This window comes from Muntiacus reevesi, chromosome 1, assembly GCF_963930625.1.
Source record: "Muntiacus reevesi chromosome 1, mMunRee1.1, whole genome shotgun sequence".
NCBI lineage: Eukaryota > Metazoa > Chordata > Mammalia > Artiodactyla > Cervidae > Muntiacus > Muntiacus reevesi.
Genome location: NC_089249.1, coordinates 204,162,812 through 204,186,852, shown reverse-complemented (window position 1 = coordinate 204,186,852; position 24,041 = coordinate 204,162,812). Strand labels below are relative to the sequence as shown.

At 38.1% G+C, this 24,041-nt stretch overlaps 1 protein-coding gene across 1 annotated transcript in view; it reads right to left on the bottom strand.

Moving 5' to 3' along the window:
- FBN2 (fibrillin 2) overlaps positions 1 to 24,041 on the bottom strand; it is a 218,876-nt gene that overhangs the window by 118,927 nt on the left and 75,908 nt on the right. The window contains exon 8 of the mRNA XM_065934320.1: positions 2,039 to 2,164. Coding sequence (XP_065790392.1) covers positions 2,039 to 2,164 — 126 coding nt within the window. The remainder of the gene's footprint in view (positions 1 to 2,038; positions 2,165 to 24,041) is intronic.

The following is a 24,041-nucleotide window of genomic DNA, read 5'->3' as shown; positions in this document are numbered from 1 at the left end:
CTGATCTAAAACACTAACACTTGTTATGGCAAATTCTGCCTTCTCACTAGTTGGTCTAGTTGTACAACTCATTCTCAAAGGCCTTCAATTCCTCCACACTGTCTACCAAATAAAACACATGCATCTTATTTGGCATTTTCAGAACTTCACAGTAATAACCTCACTTATGTCTCCAGGTACATTTCTTCTGGTTATTTCAAGAATATAAGTTTCCTAAAGTCAGAGTCTACGGCATCCAGCCAAGGATGTTCATTGATGACTCCTAAACTGACATTTTCCCTATAGGGTTGAGTTCATGCCTGTTTCAACTGGAAGACTGCATGTGTGTGTGTGTGTGTGTGTGTGCATGCATGCACATTCTTTTGCTATATAGTTTAAGAAAATTAAGCCAAGTGTAGGTGGTTCTGCTAATTTTCAATTCTGTTAAATTATGTTGAATGAATCAGACTTTGTATGCAGTGAGTCAACTGACAGTACTGACCCTAAAAACAGATCATTTGCTCAGTTTTACAGACTTAACATCTATAATGTATTACCAAGTGTAAGACAGAACTCTGATTCATTCGTAAAGAATAGATAATCATCATTCAAATCTTTTCAAAGCCAACTGTCCATGTGTTGGGAGAGAAACCACTCATGCTGGAGGCCCTGAGATCTAGGCAGAGGGTCTCTGTTATCTTAAAGTATCTAAGGAGACAGTGTAGAACCAGAGTAACACAGATGCATGGAGACCTGGATTTAAACCCCGGCTCCATGGACCAGCCCTGATACATCATATAAGTCACTTAACCTCTCTAAACCTCAATGTCTTCATCTACAAATCAGAATACTTATGCCTTTCACACAGGGCTATTAGAAGGATGACATCCTCATTCTCCTATACCTCTTCCTCCCCCTAATGATAATAAGTAGAAGGAATGAGGAATATTTTATTACATATTTACTAGAAGGAACTGAAGTACAGAGGTCAGTAGCTTACCCAAGGCCCTACCACTATGTGATGGTAAGGTGTAGACGGCCAGGGCCTTACACGTGGTGCGTGTTTGATAACTGGCAGCTGGCAATTTTAACACTGCCACCACAGTCTCTTCTTTGACTGCTACTTTTCAACCACTGTCTAGGATGACAACATAGTATTCTGAAGGCCGGATCTTCTCTCTCATCTCTTTGCTGTTGGATGGCCACAGCCTGGTGTTTGGCGTCTCAACAAGTGAACTCAAGCCTTTTTATTGGTAGCCTGTGACCTCTAGCTTACATCTTAAACTCTCTGTAACCTCCACCCCATCAACCCAGTTCATGCATGCATCATTTGGATATACAAAGTCCCTGGTGCTTAGGGACTCACACACCCTCCCAACGGGGATGGGAGATGGTCACTGCCCAGACAGTCATCTCTAGAGAACCAAGCAACTACAGTCTTTGGGTGCTGGCTTGATTTCCCTAATTCAATTCCTGTGCTACATGAGTCTTTAGTGATCTTAAAGTCTAAAGCTTATTCAAAAACAGATGACCTACACATGACTGAGAGCACTGTTTTATCTTTCTAAATCAAAGAGAACATGCAAATATATCTGGTTTTAGTTAAAATATGCTTAAAACACAAAATTAAAGGTACCGATTTCTTTTTTGTAATAACTATCTTCACTAGAATAAACACATGCTAAGTAAATAAGACACTGACTACAATCATGATTCCTAACAATGAAAGAACTGTTAATTACTACACTTTGTTTCTCAAAGCAGATTTTTAAAAACCTTTCTCGGGCCTTTGTGTCTGTAACACTCAGCAATGTTTTGAGGAACTCTTTCTTCATTTCAAAAATGACTCTGACAACATAAAGCAACTCAAATGACTTCTGATACTGAAGTTTGTGACATGAGCACCTGGCTGATCAATCCCTCGATAGCGGTACCGTAAACAACCCTTCCAGTCACTTTCCCAAAGGTTTTATAACTGTTGCCATCTCCATACCTGTTTGGGCGGTTCTGTCATTAGAAAGAAGCAGTGCATTGTGCTTCTCAAAACCAAGAGGCTTACCGATACACCGAGAGCCATCTGTTGAGGTTACATATCCACGTGGACACACGCAAAAATAGCTTCCCACGGTGTTGGAACATTCGCCACTTTCACATATCCCAGGAATGATGCTGCACTCGTCAATGTCTAATAGGGAAGAAGGAGAAGATGACTGAGAAAAGCCTTCACTAAATAGCCTTTAAAAAGGACCTTTAAAAAAAAGTGTATGAGAGCACTTATGGTTGATTAGGTCGGATCGTATAACCTTGAAGATACTCTTGTTTCAGGCCCTAAAGAATTTCTCACACTATCTATGGGAACGGAGATGAAAGTAAACTCCCATGGCAGTAAAACAAGGCCAACGAAAGCAAAACTCCATATCCTCTTTTTCCTCCTCAAATGCAATTTAAATTGGAAATAAGTAAAGACGTAAATGTTTTAGTTTCCATTCTACATCATTTAGGGACTTATCCTACTAGAGACTTTAAAAACACACACACACACACACACACACACACATGCAAGGGATACATTTTAAAATATGAAATAAGTACATTTAAAATTTATAGCTAATTTTCACATTAATTATCTGAACCAATGGAGGGTGGCAAACACCTTTTTTTTTTTTTTCTATTTGGCTTCAGGATATGTTTTTGTACTTACATCTGAATATGGGTATATCTGGCATTCTGGGAATTAACTTCAAACCTAAAATAATACAGTAAAATGGCAAAGGGCAAACGTGGGTGGCTTTGGGAGTTATCCAGTTTTCCTATTGTGCCTCCCTAAATTTATCCATTCAGCTTACTCAGAGCTGGGACTAGTCTACTCCCTTTCACATTAATGAAAGGTCTGCTTTCTTTTAAATTTTCCCAAAACCAGAAAACCTTGCCATTTATATAAGCTTTAATGTACTTTTCTTTTCAATAAGCACAGAGAGGTGGAAAGTCAAACAAAGCTACAATTAGGTACACTGGGAGCGACTTGCTAATATACTGAAAAGGAAATGAGCCAGTGTTAAGAGAATCCAGTCAGAGATGCCTGGGAATTAGCTGTCCTCTCTAAGCAACACAGCTAGCAAAGACCAAGTGAATACAGTGAACAATTATAAAAGCTATAAGCCTAGATGATTACCGAAAAGTAAACCTGAGCTTTCAGTTTTTTAAAAGATGTGTGTATATATATATATTTATGTATATAAACATATATATGTATGTATATTCAGTCGCTCCAGTCAATTTTGATTCTTTGTGACCCCATGGACTGTAGCCCACCAGGCTCTTCCATACATGGGATTCTCCAGGCAAGAATACTGGAGTGGGTCGCCATGCCCTCCTCCAGGAGATCTTCCCCATCCAGGGATCAAACCCACGTTATCTCCTGCGTCTCCTGCATTGCAGGCACATTCTTTTACTGCTGAGCCAACAGGGAAGTCCCATATACATATGTGTATGTATATACACACATATATACATACATGTACATATGTATATAAAGACATATACACATAAACACACATATATATGCTTAAATGCATTGATAAAAAGCACAGAAAAATTATATTCTAATTATAAATACAAGGAAATAAATTTTAAAGCCCACAATTTAAAAATGGTTGGCAATGCCTTAAATTTCTTTCTTCTATTGCTCTATGTGATCCAACCAGTCCATCCTAAAGGAAATCAGTCCTGAATATTCATTGGAACGACTGACATTGAAGCTGAAACTCCAATACTTTGGCCACCTGATGCAAAGAGCTGACTCATTTGAAAAGGCCCTGATGCTGGGAAAGATTGAAGGAGGGGGGAGAAGGGGACGACAGAGGATGAGATGGTTGGATGGCATCACTGACTCAATGGACATGAGTTTGTGTAAACTCTGGGACTTGGGGATGGACAGGGAGGCCTGGTGTGCTTTAGTCCATGCGGTTGCAAAGAGTTGGACACGACTGAGCAATTGAACTGAACTGAACTGAATTACTCTATTCATTCTTTTTTTCACCACCATTTATTCTGACAAGTCATTCGTGCCTATAAGCGGTATCATGAAATAACTATATGCCTATGTCTTCTTGGAATGTTCAAAAATATTACCAGATTCAGACAGTCTCTAAAATAGTCTCTACATTAGAGGCTTAACAGTTAGCCAAATCCTAATCTATCAATTCCCCTAGAGAGTCCAGAATTCTAACATGAATTGGTTATAAGAGGACCAAACATACAGTGTGGTGAAGGAGTTACCATCAGATTTAATCCAACAAAGTAAAACCACATGTGCAAAATTAGGGATCTGTTGCATCTTGTGTTGCTATCTTAGTGCGGGGCATCTTAATAAAACTGAACGTAGATTCAGAAGAGAAAGGAAACTAGAAAGCTATACTGTGATAACCAGATAAATTGAGAATCACTTCTAGATAAGGAAGACAGAAAAAGCAAACCACACACAGTAAAGCAGGAAGCACTACAGAAGCGAAGGACCAAAATTTTCTTTCTGATTCTCCTTCGTCTAAAGGTACGCCAGCAACCAAGGCACTTATGGAGCCTAGGACTAAGCCAAATTCTTAAAAATCAGGAACCTTAAAGTCTTTCATTTAAGCATTTACTCTTATTTTCAGGCATTTCCTTTCATAATAAAGTACTTCTTTGTGCGGTACTTCCAAATAGCCTTTCTGACAACAGAAAGAGTAGAAATTGAAAGATGTTTGACTTTTCTTTCAAGGAGAGAGAAAAAACTCTGGAACACAGAAGAACACATGGAATAAGATTAAATCTGTGAGTTCTGTGTTAAATATTTTATTTTACAAAAACATGTTTCTTCCTTAGAATTAAGTAAGAACCTTAAAAGGTCAGCTTCAAAATAATTATATGTAAAAAGGCTCTCAGTAAAGTAGTTAAGAGTTCTATATGAAAAATAGATCTGCTCACCTACGCTCTCCTCTGGCTGTGACCACATCCTTAAGGCTGTCTTCCCTGATGGGAGCAAAATGGTTATAGCAGTTCTAGGCTAGATCTTTAACTAGGACATCTAGAGTAAGAGAAGTTATCTCTTCCAGTGGCTCACTCCTAAGAGGAAGAGAATGTCCCCCAGGAGCCCTCAGCAAATCTTTCCTTTTCTCCTATGTCCTGAATTGAGTCACATACTAACACTTTTTTTTATTTTTTATTTTTAAAATTTTTAATTTATTTATATTTTTTCATTTATTTTTATTAGGTGGAGGCTAATTACTTTACGATACTAACACTTTTGAATTACTCCTATAGCCAGGAAAATGGGCTCATAAGGCCCAGAGTCCTGAACTAATTACTATAGCAAGTGGAATACAGTTTTGGGTGTGTGTGGCTGCTCAGTTGCTCAGTCATGTCCGACTCTTTGCAATCCCGTGGACTGTAGCCTGCCAGGCTCCTCTGTCCATGGAATTCTCCAGGCAAGAACACTGGAGTGGGTTGCCATTGCCTACTTCTGGGGATCTTCCCAACCCAGGGACTGAACCTGAGTCTCCTGCACTGCAGGTGGATTCTTTACCACGGTGCCACCTGGGAAGCCCGGAATATAGTTAGCCTTAGACTAATAAAAGGTAACAACAATCTGAAAGTGCAGCACAGTCAAAGAATGGGAAGTGTACCAGCGTGATTGGGAAAACGACAAATACAAACTTTGCTAGTTAGCCATATGCTGAGCCCTGGAGAGCCTTCCCAAAAACTTAGGCTTTTTTCCTGAAATAATTTATGGTATTTATGAAGAGGTTTAAATTAAATAAGAACATTACATAAGCAAATTGATATATCAGAAAGACAATCCTCATGTTTAATGTACATAGATAATAAATAACCCAGTGATAAATGATGAGAGCCTTAAGTAAGCTTTATGATGAGTGAGAGAGCACATATTCAAGAGATTCTAGCAGAATTCAGCAGGACTTTGTCCCTGGATAAGTTTCTCAGACTTATAGCTTGATTGAGAACGGAGCTAATCGTAGTGCTATTAACAGAAAACAGGACACATTTTGAGGTTCAGTTGAGTTTGGGACACTCTGAATATGAAATGTTTGAAAGAAACAAGCAGAAATTCCAACTATGCAGCTAAAAATTTGAAACTCGGTAAAAAAGGGGTCAATATGTATACTTGTGGTTTATCACCAAGTCTGAACATTGCTTTTGAAGTTGCAGCAATAAATGAGATTTCCAAAGAAGACACATATATGAAAAGAATTGAGTTTGAGGCGGGAACTCTGAGAACCACCACCATCCAAGCGAAAGTCGAAAGAAGAGAAGCCAGCACAGGAGACTGGGAGCAAGGATCAGGGAGGTCAGAGTGAGAGCATGATGATGGGAGGAGGGTAAGGAAGAACTCTGTCAAAAAGGAGGGGACTTGAAGTGTGCCATGGGAGGATAAAGAAAAAGAAGGATTGGAAAGTGTTTGGTAGTTTAAATGGAACACAGACTTCTTCTTCTTCTTTTTTTTTTTAAGAAAATTAGATCTAAGCAAAACCATCTGACGGATTTCTGACTGCCAAGCCACATAACCTCGTATTTGTCAACCAACATTTACAACATTTACTGTAAATCTTACTCTGAGCAGAATATAATGAATAATTTGGTAAGCAGTGCTAAGTGTGAGCTCAGATATCACTGAATTCTAAGAACACTGCCCTAGAGATTCTGTCAGTTCCAATATGTACATGTCATACATAAAAGCAGAATCCATTTAACAATTATGCTACAGAGAACTTAGAGCAAATAAAACAATAAATTGTTTTTAAAAAGTGCTTAAACAATATTTTCTTTCCATCCATGCCAAGGAACCACATGTATTTGGCTTAATTCCATATAATTTTTGTTTTAGTATAGAAAAAAGGTAAATATTATTTCTCTTATGCATGCATTGAATTTTTATTTAACATACTATTTGAAACTAGGAAAGTGAAGTGAAAAGAGTCTCATCATGTACGGCTCTTTGTGACCCCATGGACTATACAGTCCATGGAATTCTCCAGGTCAGAATACTGAACTGGGTAGCCTTTCCCTTCTCCAGGGGATCTTCCCAACTCAGGGATCAAACCCAGGTCTCCCACATTGCAGGCAGATTCTTTACCATCTGATCCACCAGGGAAGCCCAAGAATACTGGAGTGGGTAGCCTATCCCTTCTCTGGCAGATCTTCCTGACCCAAGAATCAAATGGAGGTTTGATAGCAGGCAGATTCTTTACCAAATTTTACACAGAATAAATTGCTATTTCAAGTTTTTACAGGGACAAAGGGCGTTTTCAAAATGATAAAATAAAAATTAATTGGGTACTGAAAGGATGAAACATATCAATTCTCAAAATTTCACTGGATATTAATAAACAGCTTTAGTGAAATTTAATAATTGGATGGTAACTCATCCAGTTAAAGTACAAAATTCAACAGTTTTTGGTATTTACATGATTGTACAACCATCACTACAATTTAATTTTAGAGTAATTCATTCTTGCCAAAGTAATTCTACCCCTTTAGTAGGCACTCTCCCTATCTCACTCCAAGACCTAGGCAATATCTAATCTATAACTATCAGATCTATAACAATTAATTAATAAGCTATTTCTATATACTTGCCTATTCTGGGCATTTCATATAAAAGAACCATGAAATAAAGGGTCTCTCATGACTGGCTTCTTTCACTTAGCATCATGTTTTCAAATTTCAACTATATTGTGGGATACACCAGAACTTCATTCTTTTTAATTGCAAATAATATTCTACTATATGGATATACCACATTTTATGTATTAATCCATCAGTTGATGGATATTTTAATTAATTTCATTTTTTGACTATTACAAGCAAAGTTACTATGAACATTTCAGTATTACTTCTTTGTGGACATATGATTTAATCTCACGTGGTATTGCTGAGTCATATGATAATTCTATGTTTAACTTATTAAGGAACTGTCAAATTGCTTTCCAAAGCAGCTGGAATATTTTACACTCTCACTTGCAATGTATGAGGACTCTCATTTCTCCACATCCTTGCCAACACTCATTATTACCTTTACTATTTTAAGGATGTGAGATGGTATCACATCATACTTTTGGTTTGCATTTCTTTAATGACTAATAATGTCAAACACACTTTAACGTGCTTATTGCTTTTATGTACCTACTTTGGAGAAATATCTATTCTATTACTTTGCCCAGTTTTAAGTGAGGTTATTTGTTTTTTAATAGTTGAGTTGTATGAGTTCTTCATATATATATCCCATATCTGATACATGATTTGCATATAAGTTTCCATATGAACCTGAGGATTAGACTGTGTATTTAAAATAAGTTGGAATTTTGACAGTAATTGTGTTACATCTATGTATCAATTTTAGGAATATTGTCATCTTAATATTTAGTCTTCCAATCTACAAACATGGAATATCTTTCCTTTTATTTAGATTTTAACATCTTTCAACAAGGTTTTGTAGTTTTAAGTGTACGAGTCTTTCACTTAATTATATTTGTTCCTGAGCATTTAGTCTTTTGATCCTATAATAAGTGAATTTTTGGTTTCATTTTCATAATGTTCACTGCTAATGTATGGAAGCACAATTCATTTTTAAATGTTGATATTCTATAACAACAACCTTGCAGACCATTGTGTTTAAAGAATTTTTAGAGGATATCTTCTCCACTTTAGTGTATACTTCACTCATTTTAGTTGATCCTTTATCCACTAAACACATGTCAGCTGCAAATATATAGTTCTACTTCTTCCTTTCCAACCTGGATACTTTTATTTCCTTTTCTTTCCTAACTGCCCTGGTTAGAACCTCCATCACAAAGTTGAACAGAAGTTGTGAGAATAAACATCTGCTTTATTTCTGGTCTTCGGGGAAATACTGGCTCTTTTGCCAGTTAGTATGATGTTAGCTGTAGTTTTTTTATATATGCCTTTTATCAGGTTAAGAATGTTCCCTTTTATTCCAAATTTGTTGATCATTTTTATCACGAAAGGGTGTCAGATTTTTTCAAATACTTTCCCTGCATGTATTGAGATAATCATATGGCTTTTGTCCTTTATTCTACTTGCATTTTATTACTTGATTTTCAGATGCTGAATCAACTTGCATTCTTGGGATAAATTCTAACTGATAATAATGTATAATCATTTTTATATGTGACTGGATTTAGTGTGCTGACAGTGTCTGGAAGATATCTGCATCTATATTCATAAGAGATTCTAATGAAAATGGTATTCATTCTTTGAAACCCTCAATTTTCTCTCTTTAAACCAAATAGATTTTGAGCATCTACCATTCATTCGTGAACTTATCAAGTAATTGCTGATTAAAGGCCTTTGATTTGTCACATGTATGTTATACATAATCTCTAACCATCATGAATTAATGATTTATTAAGCAGATAAATTTAAAACAAGGCACAATCTCACCAGAGAAGATTAACAATATACTCTCTCAATTTAATTATGAGAAACAAGTTACTGGAGGACATAGTAGTTGATAAAGGATCCTAAAGAATGGGACAAAGTTGAAACATGCAGAGGAGATGGGAAAAACTGTGAGCCAAAAATTACGAATGAGTTTCCCAAGGGTAGAGGGAATTTATAAGGAGTAGAAGATACAATTAGAAGGTTCTACTATATACCAGGCTACAGTCCAGGGGGTCGCAAAGAGCTGGACACAACTGAGCACAAATGAACAGTGAAAAAACTCAGAATAAAAATGGCATAGTGAGAGGTGACCAAAGAGATGGAAGAGAGAGGTTTGTGTTAATGATGTATGTAGGATGGACTTCATCATAGGTAAGAGGAAGAGTTGGGAAAAAGAAGGGATAAAAGCTAGAAAAATGAACTTACATATTAATAGTAAGAGTTAGAAAGGTGACGGAAATAGGTGTGGAGCAAGAACATTTTACTCTGGAAAAGAAGGGAAGACACTTCAACAAATGCAGGGGAAATGGAAAATGAGGATGTAGTAATAGAGGGAATCTGAGGTTGAGTAAATTCATGTCAAGCAGCTTCAGTCTTCTTGATAGGATAAAATAGCGAGTGCAGATGTTACAAAACTTAAATGTGCAGAAAAATCACCTGGACAGCTTATTAAACATGCAGATTTTGACCTCTAGTCAGGATGTTTTGGTATGCCCCTTCTGTTCCAAACACGGAACAGTGACAGATCACATTTTAAAAGAAAAAAAATAAAAAAAAGAAAGAAAAGAAAACCAGAAAGAGCCAGCTGGTTTCAAAATACAAGATGAACATTTCCTTGGACCAGAAATAGAATCGCTAAGCTGTGAGTACAGCTGAAACCAAGTGTTTGCTGGACTCCTTCCCCAAAGGCTGGCTGTGATGGCCAGGAGATCACAATTACCCCTGATGAAGATACGGTGTGATAAATATTAGGGCAGGCACTAGATAACATGGAATGCGCAGGAAAAAATGGGTCAGGAGAGTTACACAGGAAAGTGACAGACTGAAACGTTAACAGACAAATAGGTCTAAACCAGGCTATGAAAATGAAAGGGAGTACTGTTGTCCAAGCAGAGGGAGATGACACAAGGAAAAGGCAACAAAGAGCACGATTTATTTGGGAAACAAGTAAATGTTAATGTGTCTGCATCACAGTGTGGAGATGCAAGCAGAGGGTGATATGAGAAACTATGTCCCCAGAACAGGACACTCGGGAGGAACATGACCAAATCTGTGTTCTAGAAAGATCCCTGTGGTTGCAACATGGAAAAAAGATGGAGTAGAACAAGTGTCTTGGGTAGAACAAGACATCAAAGAAAGATGTCTCAGTAACCCAGAAAAGAAACCAAGATAAAGAAAAGTGGATAGATTCAAAATACATTTAAGATGTAGTATCCATCCAAATTCTTGGTGATAAAATGGCTGTATCAGGAAAGGGCGGTATTAAAAATGCTATCCAGATTTACACTTTGGGCTAGAAAATGGATAGTGGGGCCAATCACTGAGATAAGCTATTTGAGAAATGCCGGTACACATCGAGTAAGCGCAGAGGAACTAGAGACTCGGTCTGTGCGTGCTGAGCTTAAGCCAACTGTGGGGCATCCAAAGCATACATGCCTGGTACGCAGCTCCACAGGAGCCTCCCAGGTGGAGCGAGTGGTAAAGAACCCGCCTGCCAATACAGGAGATGTCAGAGACACAGGTTCGATCCCTGGGTGGGGAGGATCCCCTGGAGGGGGGCACGGCAACCCACTCCAGTATTCTTGCCTGGAGAACCCCATGGAAAGAGGAGCCCGGCGGGCTACAGTCCATAGGCTCGCAGAGTCAGACATGCATGGAGTGACTTAGCATGCAGGCCTGCAGCTGCAGAAAAAGGTGGTCTAGGTTCCACTTCTGGAAGCCAAGTGCATACAGGCGCTGTTGTTCTTTTCTCTTTTTTTGGCAGGAATGGCAGGTTACATAAGGAATGAGAAAAGTCCACCTACTGAGCTGGTTGAAATACAGTTTCAGTTGACTAGGTTACAATGGGTTCCAGAGTAAGTCAGAAGAAAGAAAGGACAGAATGACTGTAGATAATTCCAAAGTGTGAGGTGAAAGGAAGGAAAAGAGCGCAGTGGCTTAAGGGAAAGATGGAGAGGAAAGGATATTTTTTAGGATAGTGGAAAACACCACGATCCACTGTTTATCCAATGTACAGAGGATGGAAGCCTGTTATCTACTATACAATATCAGTATTTTTATTTTAATTCAGTGTTTTACCATAGTATGATTATATATACTTTCTTTGTATCTTTTCCTCTAGTTATTTACATAGAGAAGTATATTGAAAATACTCTGTGTGATAACATTAAAAGGCAGCAAAGGAAACTTTTATATATTAAAAGAGCTTTTTTGTCCACTTAGGTAAAATAATAGCATTGTCTTCTACTACTGTAGCAATGTAATCCATGGTGCCTTTTTGGCCTGAAACCAATACTGCATCTTTCTAAATATTAATACTAATTTGGAGTAACTCAGGCACGAAGTAATAGTGGCAAGAGGCAATTCCATCATAGTGTTTTTAAAACTGACACAACAATTGGAAAGCTATTTCTATTTCAAAATATATAAAAAACTTCTGGTAACAGAGTCAAACAACACGAGTCTAAACTTTTGGTCTGCATCCCCAAATTTCTTGGGAAGTTTAACTATTTACCAGCAGTACTTTTTCCTTTACTTTCTCTTTCTTTTTTTATTTACTCAGGGTGTAAATATTTTGTTACCTTTTAATAGTCCAAGACAAAGAAGACCAAATTATTTACAAGTTGCTAAATACTGAAGGTTTAAAGGATGACACTGAGCTTCTATTAAAATATATATATATATATATCTAACAATTGAAGGATGAACTGTTTAAACCATGTCTTCTAGAATCTTTCTTCCAATTCTCTGCCCTCCACAACTACCTTAAAGATTTTTTAATATAGGAAAATTAAATTGAAAGACTCCTTTAATGTTGAGTAAAATCTATAATTTTAATAACATAAAAGTCAGGAAATTCCAAAGTTAACTTTACTATAATAACCATTTGGACTTGGCAAAGATGCAAGCATTTAATATTTTCTGTTACCATTTTTCTTTTTAAACTTCAGTATGTTAAGATGTAATCATAAAACCCTTAGGATTTTTAAATGTACTTTGGCATATGCAGTAGGAACTTTAAGAAATCTTGATTTCATCATAAATTTAATGATGCATCAAAGTACTTATTCCATGTTTTCTAAATAAATGGCATTAAGTGAAAATGTCTTACTTTCCATTACAGAATTATCATATAAATATTCATTAGTCTCTGTGCTTTTCATACTTATTACCATAAAAGGAAATAAATTAAACAAAAATGGTACTCCCAGTTACTAAGACACACACTATATGCAATTCTACTAAAGAAAGTTAATCTTTGAATTGTTACAGTTGTATTTTCCTGAGTTTCGTTGATTTCCTTATTGACCTGACAGATAACATTCAAATATTAATATATCCAGTTTAAATTCAATATGTATCTGTACGTACACTGAATTGCACAGACATACCTGTGTACATGCACAATGGGGTTGTGCAGATGAGTACCCAGGGTTCATTCCTAAGAGTCATTTAGCCTGTGAAGCACACACAGTTTGATTTGCTTAAGGAGGTGATGGAGTTGCATAAAGGCAACAACTCATCCGCTAGCATCCTCTGTGTAAAGTGCCAAATTCAAGACGGCTAACTGGGAAAACTCACCAAGACTGAGTGGACCTCACTGGGCTCACACCCTAACAGGGCTGACAGAGCACAGACACATGGACACAATGTATCTGAATGCTACAGGGCAGAGCCTTGCTTATCCACAGGGAGCAACCTGGAGAATTCTCAAGGACACTAACGCACCTCAGGGGTCTTTGCTGAGACTTGGAAAGATCTTCACGTTTGAAACTCCCTTTTCTGTAAATTATAGCATCTGTCTGATGATTTATGCAAAAGTTGAACTTTTGCATGCAGACTTAGGCCTATAAGTCATGAAGTTGGAAATGTTTTCAAATAAACTGAGAATATGTGGTAATGAGATTTGAAACCATAAGGGTGCAAGCAGAAAGCAACTTTATTATTCCTCCTACTGCCATTGTGCATATTTTCTTTTGACCAGTTCTTTCTTGACCCTAGAAAATTTCAGGCAGGGCCCTCAGGCTTTCCTATCACTTTCAGATGAATAAAGAATCCACTCAAATCCAACAACCCTGTAGTTGTAATCTCTCATCCAGTCAAAGCTTCTCCTCCCCCTTAGTTTGAGTCTGGTGAGGCTGAGAACTTTCAGCAGTGGAGATGTGGTTGTCTTTTTTCCTTCTTCAATTCCTTCCTCCCTAGACAGCACCTACCACGAGACTTTCAATGCCATGATGGGGAGGAGAGGATGGGTACTGGTAACAAGGATTTTACCTGGTTGGTGGAGATGTGACCTTACAGATTTTTCCTTCTCAGTCTCCTCTACTGGTTCTCTCTCATCTCCTGGAACTCTAAGTGTTGAAGTGTTCCAGGGGTCAGCTGTTGGGTTCTTCTCTATCAGAACGATCCCTTCATGATCTCGTTTATTCTCATGGCTTCAAATATCAGCTATAAGCCAAAGACTCTCAAATTGACATTGTCAGCTTCAACCTTGCCCTGGAACTTAACCCATATAAGCAACTCCAAATGGCTACCTGAGTGTCTAATAGGGGTCTCAAATTAAACATCTGAAGCTGAGCTCCTGGTATCTACCCCTCAACTCAACTATGTTCCACCCACAGATGTTCTCCATCTCAGTTAATGGCAACTTTGCAATCTGCGTTCCAAAAACCTTGGAACTACTTGATTCTTTTCTTATCCTGCCGCACAAGAGACTGTCAACAAATTCTGCTGGTTCAGCCTTCAAAATACATGGAATTCAGTCACTTCTTCAATCAGATTTACCAATAAACTGCTCTGAGCTATCGTCAAACCTCAATGACATTATTGCAGGAGCATTTTACTTGGTCTCTCTGCTTTTATATTTGTTCCCTTCTCATCTTTTTACCACCCAGCAGCCAGAGCAAATATTTTTTTTTTTTTTTTTTTTTTTTGCAAATCTTTTTTAAATGGAGGGCAGAATATGTCACTCCTCTGCTCAAAATTCTCCATTGTCTCCCTTTTTGAGAACTCTAAAGTCCAAAGATAATCACAATGGTGTGATCACTCACCCAGAGCCAGACATCCTGGAATGCAAAGTCAACTGGGCCTGAGGAAGCATCACTATGAACAAAACTAGTGGAAGTGATGGAATTCCAGTTGAGCTATTTCAAATCCTATAAGATGATGTTGTGAAAGTGCTACACTCAGTACGCCAGCAAATTTGGAAAACTCAGCAGTGGCCACAGGACTGGAAAAGGTCAATTTTCATTCCAATCACAAAGAAAGGCAATGCCAAAGAAAGCTCAAACTATTGCACAACTGCACTCATCTCACACACTAGCAAATTAATGCTCAAAATCCTCTAAGCCAGACTGCAACAGTACGTGGACCAGAACTTCCAGATGTTCAAGCTGGATTTAGAAAAGGCAGAGGAACCAGGGATCAAATTGCCAACACACATTGGATCATCAAAAAAGCAAGGAGAGTTCCAGAAAAACACCTACTTCTGCTTTATGACTATACCAAAACCTTTGACTCTGTGGATCACAACAAACTGGAAAATTTATAAAGAGATGGGAATATCAGACCACCTGACCTGCCTCCTGAGAATCTGTATGCAGGTCAAGAAGCAATAGTTAGAACTGGACATGGAACAATAGACCGATTCCAAATCGGGAAAGGAGTACATCAAGGCTGTACATTGTCAACCCTGCTTATTTAACTTATATGCAGAGTACATCACGAGAAACGCTGGGCTAGATGAAGCACATGCTGTAATCAAGATTGCCGGGAGAAATACCAATAACCTCAGATATGCAGATGACACCACCCTTATGGCAGAAAGTGAAGAAGAACTAAAGAGCCTCTTGATGAAAGTGAAGGAGGAGAGTGAAAAAGTTGGCTTAAAGCACAACATTCAGAAACCCAAGATCATGGCATCTGGTCCCAGCACTTCATGGGAAATAGATGGGGAAACAGTGGAAACAGTGAGAGACTTTATTTTCTTGGTCTCCAAAATCACTGCAGATGGTGACTGCAGCCATGAAATTAAAAGACACTTGCTCCTTGGAAGAAAAGCCATGACCAACTCAGACAGCATATTAAAAAGCAGAGACCTTACTCTGACAACAAAGGTCCATCTGGTCAAGGCTATGGTTTTTCCAGTGGTCATGTATGGATATGAGAGTTGGACTGTGGAGAAAGCTGAGCGCCGAAGAAATGATGCTTTTGAACTGTGGTTTGGAGAAGACTCTTGAGAGTCTCTTGGATTGCAAGGAGATCCAACCAGTCCATCCTAAAGGAAATCAGTCCTGAATATTCGTTGGAAGGACCGATGCTGAAGCTGAAACTCCAATACTTTGGCCACCTGATGCAAAGAACTGACTCATTGGAAAAGACCCTGATGCTGGGAAATATTGAGGGCAGGAGGAGAAGGGGACGACAGAGGATGAGATGGTTGGATGGCATTAACCTACTGGATGGACATGAGTTTAAATAAACTCCGGGAGTTGGTGATGGACAGGAAGCCTGGCATGCTGCAGTCCATGGGGTTGCAAAGAGTCAAATACAACTGAGCTACTGAACTGTGAGTGAATGAGAAAGTCCAAATTACTTGCTGTGCAAAGCCCCGCAGAGTATGGCACCAGACTGCATCTCTAAATCCGTCATTTCCCAGTTAGTGTCCCCCCTACCACTGTGCACCAGCCACACTGTCCTCTTTAATGTTCTCTCCATCCCTCAGGCACGCCCCTGCTTCAGAGCCTCTCACTGGCGGTCCCTATCAGGAATTTGCCTCCCCAGACAGCCATGGTTTCCGCCTCAGCTCCTTCATACTTTCATTCTCACCCTGCCTTGATTTTCTGATTGATTTTTTCACATCTGACAGACTAATAGATTTTTATTTGTTTCTTGTTTGTCCCTTGTTTTTATAATGTAACCTGTGTGAGAGAAAAGATTTTTATCTGTTTGTTCACTACGCTATCCCCAGGGTCTAGCAATGTGCTCAGTTCAGTCAGTTCAGTTCAGTCACTCAGTCGTGCCCGACCCCACGAATCGCAGCACACCAGGCCTCCCTGTCCATCACCAACTCCCGGAGTTTACTCAAACTCATGCCCATCGAGTCAGTGATGCCATCCAGCCATCTCATCCTCTGTCGTCCCCTTCTCCTTCTGCCCCCAATCACTTCCAGCATCAGGGTCTTTTCCAATGAGTCAACTCTTCGCATGAGGTGGCCAAATTATTGGAGTTTCAGCTTCAGCATCGGTCCTTCCAACGAATATTCAGGACTGATCTTCACGATGGACTGGTTGGATCTCCTTGCAGTCCAAAAGACTCTCAAGAGTCTTCTCCAACACCATAGTTCAAAAGCATCAATTCTTCGGCGCTCAGCTTTCTCCACAGTCCAACTCTCATATCCATACATGACCACTGGAAAAACCATAGCCTTGACCAGATGGACTTTTGCTGGCAAAGTAATGTCTCTGCTTTTTAATATGCTATCTAGGTTGATCGTAACTTTCTTTCCAAGGAGTAAGCATCTTTTAATTTCATGGCTGCAGTCACCATCTGCAGTGAATTTGGAGCCCAAAAAAATAGTCTGACACTGTTTCCACTGTCTCCCCATCTATTTCCCATGAGGTGATGGGACCAGATGCCATGATCTTAGTTTTCTGAATGTTAAGCTTTAATTCAACTTTTTCACTCCCCTCTTTCACTTTCATCAAGACGCTTTTTAGTTCCTCTTCACTTTCTGCCATAAGGGTGGTGTCATCTGCATATCTGAGGTTCTTGATATTTCTCCTGGCAATCTTGATTCCAGCTTGTGCTTCTTCCAGCTAGGAACCCAATAAATACTTTTCTGAATGAATGATTCTGGCATCAGGGCCCTCTGGGCATGGCAGCTCTAAAGCCTAATTCTTCTGCTGATATTTTGGGACACCTCTCAGTGCTGAGGCTCTCTCATTTTTCACCCTTGATCCCAGAGATACCTCTTCTCTCTGACCAGCTGTAACTCTCTCATCAGTCCCAGCTTTCTGACAGTTCATCCCCAGGCTAGGATCACCTACCCTACAGGAATCTGTGTGGCAGGAGCCCTTTTCAAGACCACTCAGCACATCTCCTTTATGTGGGGTCCTCACCTAGGTGGTAGGAAACTCATGTATCCTTTGCCCTTCAAACTCTGGAAATGCAATTTTTCAGACAAATCAAGTTCACCATCCCATCTCCCTTTTTACACAGCCTGGTGGTGAGGGATGAAGACTGAAGGCAGAACAGCTTTCCTTTCTTCCTCATCTCATCCCTACTGTTCACAAGTTACGCAAATAATAAAGACAATTGTGAGGCATAATACAGCAATAGTCCCAAAAGGAAAACACAATGAATTTTAATTAACTTCTTAAAGAGGAACATATTCTAGAACACATTTTACTCATGAAATCCACATACTTTCTTGATTCCAGAGAGAAATATTAACAATTAAATAGCCATTACAAATAGAGTGTCCATAGTAGTATACAGGATTTATATGTAAAATGCAACATTATATTCTTTTGGGAAAAAACCCAACTTATCAAAAAATCCCATCTTCCATCTTGAAGCTATAGGAAATATTTTAAAATGTAAAATCAAGTTGCAAACAAAGGCTGGAATGCTATACTTCCTGCTTTTCTTTGTTAGTTGATTATAAAAAATATTTTTTTTTCTATCATGGTAAATTAAGGAAAAATATTTCATGTGGGAGAAAAAAAATTATGATAACCTAATTTGTGAATAGTTGTATTCTGAGTTTGTTAAGCAGAATTGATTTTCTAAGTCTACTACTAAATATTCACAACATGGTTTTACTAAAGTATTAGATGAGAAATTTTCAGCAAACTTCAAATGTTTTCTATTAAAAAAGATCTTCAATGGTTTCAAATCTGTTCTGCTTAGAATCTGACAAAACAAGAAAGCAAACTTTGACATTTTTTTCCAGCATCATTGAAAGCATTTTCTTATACATCTTCATGTTAAAACAGAACCAATTTATGTATAAGCATATAGCAGCAGTTTTAGAAAAAGTTTGATTACATTTTCGTTTAAATAATTTTATTTTAAAAATAAAATACTGACTGCCACAGCACACACAACCCTTCTTTTTAAAGTGCTGCATTGATTCATAGACCATCTACAGACAGATGTATAAGAACAGAATGACCTGGGATGATATTAATGATGTCAACAATGATTTTCTTCCTTCTGTTTTCAGGAATGACAGGTTATAGTCTAGGTGAAAACAGAGGAGAATAGAAAATAAGAAAGGGTGGAAGAACCGGAGATGATAAATGGAGATAAGATAGACCTAGAATAAAAGATAATAGAGCTAAATTTATTATGATCTTATTAGCAGCTCACTCCTTTTCCTTTGGAATTCTTTGGCAAACATCATAGTGGCCCTGAGTTCCAGTTTGGCAAACACCTATCTTTGAAAGTAAAATAGCTCTGTAACTATAGTGATAATAAAAAAAAATGATGATGATAATAATAATAAATCTTACAATATCATTTCTAAGAAGTCAAAGTCACTCAATTGTGTCTGACTCTTTATGACCCTGGAATTCTCCAGGCCAGAATACTGGAGGGGGTAGCCGTTTCCTTCTCCAGGGGATCTTCCCAACCCAGGGATTGAACCCAGGTCTCCCACATTGCAGGCAGACTCTTTAGCAGCTGAGCTACAAGGGGGAAGTCCAAGAATACTGGAATGGGTAGCCTATCCCTTCTCCAGGGGATCTTTCTGACCCAGGAATCGAACCGGGGTCTCCTGCATAGAAGGCAGATTCTTTCCCAACTGAGCTATCAGGGAAGCCCATCGTTTCTAAAGTTCTAGTCATTAAAATCACATCTCCATACTCTGCTATATCCTTGAATCACTTATATTACTTTTTACTTAATATATTTCTAACATACATACTCATTTAAAAAATTTAAATGAGAAGATTTTTAGGGAACTGAAAATAGTCTTTACGCTAAATGATGGATATATGTTAATTTTCACTTGTCCAAATAAATGGAATGTGAAACAACAAGAGTGAACCCTAAGGTAAACTATAGACTTCGGGTGTCTATGATGCACCAATACAGGTTCCTCAATGGAACGAACGTACCACTGTGGTGGGAGATATTGATATAGAGGGAGGCTCTGCATGTGCAGGGTCAGGTAGTACAGGGAAACCTCTGTACCTTCCTCCCAATTTTGCTATGGACTTTAAACTGCTCCAAAAAATAAAGTCTTTATAAAAATTTAATATGAACTTTGTATAGATGAGAAACATATACACTGAAATAGGATAAAATTATGCTGAAAGAAAAAGAGTGATTCCTAACTTGGGACTAAGAAAAAAGACAGCTCAAGCATTATCACATCTTTCTTTATTTATATCTTGACTAAAATGGGAGCATCTAAAATAAATGAGGAGCCCTCCATAGATTTTCCCATACCTAGATGGTGAATGAAGTATACACACAGTCAGTAACTGACAACACTTATAAGAAATGCAGTCAGGGATCATGATATTATATTTCAAATTTTGCTGCATTTTTACCTAACTCCAGCATGATATTTCCTTAGAGTAGACTAATTTTCTTCAGGCAATGAGCCATGGTAATTTGTGAGACAGTTTTTCTTTCTTTCTCTCTCACTTAGTTGAAGCTACAGATAAATCAACAATATCATAAAACCAGCATTTTTGTTTATTTTGGTCTCTAATATTGCTTTTACATTTCACTATCCAGCAGCAATGATTTTATAAGTAAAATGAAGAAATAAGGGAGTATATCTGAGTTTATATCTTCTCCTTATGTCAAAGTTCAAAACATTCATCTGGTTCTTTCACTCCAGGGTAGAATAGATTTTTCTATCACTAACAAACACCTAATTTTTAGTCTCTGAGAAAGATGTTTTGGAGGCTCTCAATTTTTCCAGTGATCTTCAGTAGAAACTGAACTATAAGAATTTTGTGAATTACTTCACTATGTTTTTTTTTTTTTTTTTTAGTATTTTTTAAAGGGGTTTAAATATTCAATGGCACTGGGGAAACAACACTGGTTCTCAGCATTTGGGAAAATGTCCCTGAATCTACTAAAATGCAATTTCCTGACCACTGTGTTATGCTAAATAAATCAAATCCTCTTGGTCTCAAACATCCATTTCTATAATTTGGGTGAAGCTGGGGCTGGAGGAGTAAAAACAGGCTGAGACTCGTCAGGAATTAACAGATAATCTTAAATCCCCAGTTCCACGTTTCTTCATCAAGATGATGAATTCGGGTCCCTTTCTTTGCTCGCTAATACTTTGGTTGGAGTAGGCAAATACATGCTCCAGTAGGTCAATTTTGTTTGTTTAAGATTAAAAGAGTTTATTTATAGGAAACTGTACTACAAGTCATAATTGAAATGTTATGTTAGAACTCTTTTATAATTATTTTTTTAAGATCTCAAATCACATGACTTATTGAATATTTCATTATTAAATTGTCTGTGATATATATCCCTGCCTTCTTTAATGAAGATCTAGAAGGGCCAAATGCTTTTCTTATATAATACTCATAAAACCTTTATATAGAAAAGACCATTCTTATCTCTACTGTTAAAAACACAGGCATTCATTTATTTGCTTGAGATCATGCAATCCCCACACGTACCTACAGCACAGACCCTGACATGTGGGTCCCAAACCTGGGACTTCTGGCCACAATGTGCTCTTCTTGCTCCACATTTATTCTCTGAATTGTACTTGAAACTTAAAATTGTCATTTCTCTCTACAATTTCCCTCTTATTCTCAGAATGAAAACTAAAAACTAAATTCTTTTAAATAAAAGCTAAGACAAGATCTGAATATTCCTAATTTTGATCCCAAACCCAGAACACAAACTACAGAATCTCTTTTTATTAAATAATTTTCTTTTGGAATACATATTTTTCACAGACTTCATGTTTATGATGATGCTGTTACCCACCATGCCTCAAATAAAGAACTCTTTTTCCTCCCAGCTCTCATAGAAAACTCCATGTGCAACTTTCCATGAAAACCATTTTGTTTAGGTTGAAATTAAGGGAGCGATGTCACTTCAGTAACTCGTATGAAATATTGCTGGGAGTTGACTAAGATTGCCAAGGTAGCGCCCGTTACTGAATGTGTGCATTTTAACAGTGGAAGCCATTTGCGGGAAGAAACTAAAAGTTTAGACTGGCAACTTCTGATAAATACACTAGAAAGTGATATGTGCTAATTTTGCCTCAGATGTCAGCTCCCGGTTGCTGTTTGGTTGATCCTCTAGATGTGCTTCCCAGCTGGCCTCACTTTCCTGGATGTGTCACCTGGGCAGCTTCTAAAAGGCAAACTTGAAAAACCCCACTGCTAACCTGGGTCCATGTGCCCTTCCCAAATGACTTATTTTAGATTTCCATTTTAGATTTCAACTCTTTAATACACATGCAACAAATTTCTAAGCTACTCAATGCTCTGCTTCCCAAGAAAAATGCATCATCAAGATCATGTTCCTTAGAGCAAAATAAATTTTACAATCAATTCGTCTGATTACAAGTCACTGTCTATCTTATATGGGGAGAGAGAGAGAGAGGAGAGAAAGAGATAAAAACATATTGACCCGGCTGGGTGTCATTTTTGCTCAGCACACACAGGAACCCATGGCAAGTTGAGTCAGGCTTTGATTCTCAAAGCTAGTAGTACTAGTTAAGTTTCCATTATTGTCTCTGTGTTTTAAAATTCAAATTTTCCTTCCAGGGAGAGGGTCTGGGGAACTAGGAAGAAGGAGGTTTGGAACTAAGAGCAGATTAATTGAGGAAGATGAGCTTTAGCAATCTTTGCAAGGATGATGGCCTCGCCCAGAATTAATCCTGTTCTCAGAAGGAGTTTCAATTGTTATAGGCTCATCTCTTTTATTAATGTGCCTTAAAAATGAGACTGAACATTGAAGGCTGTTACCAGGAAAATACTGCGCTTAAAAATGAGGTAATGCCAAGATATGGAAGAAACACCAAGTGTCCATCAACATACTGTGGACAAAGAAGATGTGACATGTGCATGTGTGTGTGTGTGTATGAATAATACCCAGACATAAAAAATAAGCTTTTACCATTTGCAACAACACGAATGGACCTAGAGAGTATTATGCTTAATGAAACTAGTCAGAGAAAGACAAACATTGTATGTTATCATTTAAATGTGGAATCTAAAAAATCTCCTGCATTGCAAGCAGATTCTCTACAGTCTGAGCCACCAGGGAATCCCAAAATTAAATGAATGTATATGCAAAACAGACTCACAGATATAGAAAACAAATGAGTGGATAGCGATGGGGAGAGGGAAGGTGGCAGAGGCAATATAAAGGAATGGAACTAAGATATACAAACCGAGATGGCTGGATGGCATCACCGACTCGATGGGCATGAGTTTGAGTAAACTCCAGGAGTTGGTGATGGAAAGGGAGGCCTCGCGTGCTGCAATTCACGGGGTCGCAAAGAGTCAGACACGACTGAGTGACTGAACTGAACTGAACTGATGTATAAAAATACATAAGAAACATGGATATATTGTACATTATAGGGAAATACAGTCATTATTTTGTAATAACTTTAAGCGGAATATAAATGATAAAAATACAGAATCACTATGCTGTACACCTAAAACTAATATAATACTGTAAGCCAACTGTATGTAGCTTAATTAAAGAGTAGGTAATTCTTAATGCTTTTGGAAAATGTATATAAACTGCGATAGTTGAAAACAAAAACAAGCAAAAAAGATACGGAAATGTTTGCAATATCTCTATTTCTCCTGTATGATTTCTGAATCTGTATCATGAGCCCAAAGCTCCATGGAGAAGACAAAGGGTACTCTAGAAGAAGGAGTCTAGTCCTGCGAGCCAGGACGGCTCACTGATCACTCAGTAGATGCTCCTCCCCCAATCTGGAGGAGGGCAGGGCAGCTCACGGGCCTGGAATGAGGGAGAGGCACCCTAACGACAGTGTCAGCCTCTCTGTTCCCCAATTAGGCATCAAGCCACAGCAGGTGGAATTACGGTTCAGCCTGCTAACGTCAGCGTGACCCAAGCTGCCTAGACAGACATCAATCCTAGTTGAAACGTGAATGCATCACACTTTGGGAAATAAAGGGATCAAAAAGAGGATAAATATCCCTCCAGGAAATCAGAGTTTGTGTGTCTATAAGTATGTAACCAGTACCCATAACAGGAAGAACCAGGAAATGATGTCCATCAGTGAGAAAGTTGATAAACACATGAAGGTAAATCCACATACTGGAATATTACATCTCATTCTAAAGAATGAACTAGAACAACATGCAAACATTAATATTTATAATATTATATTTATATATATATATTTA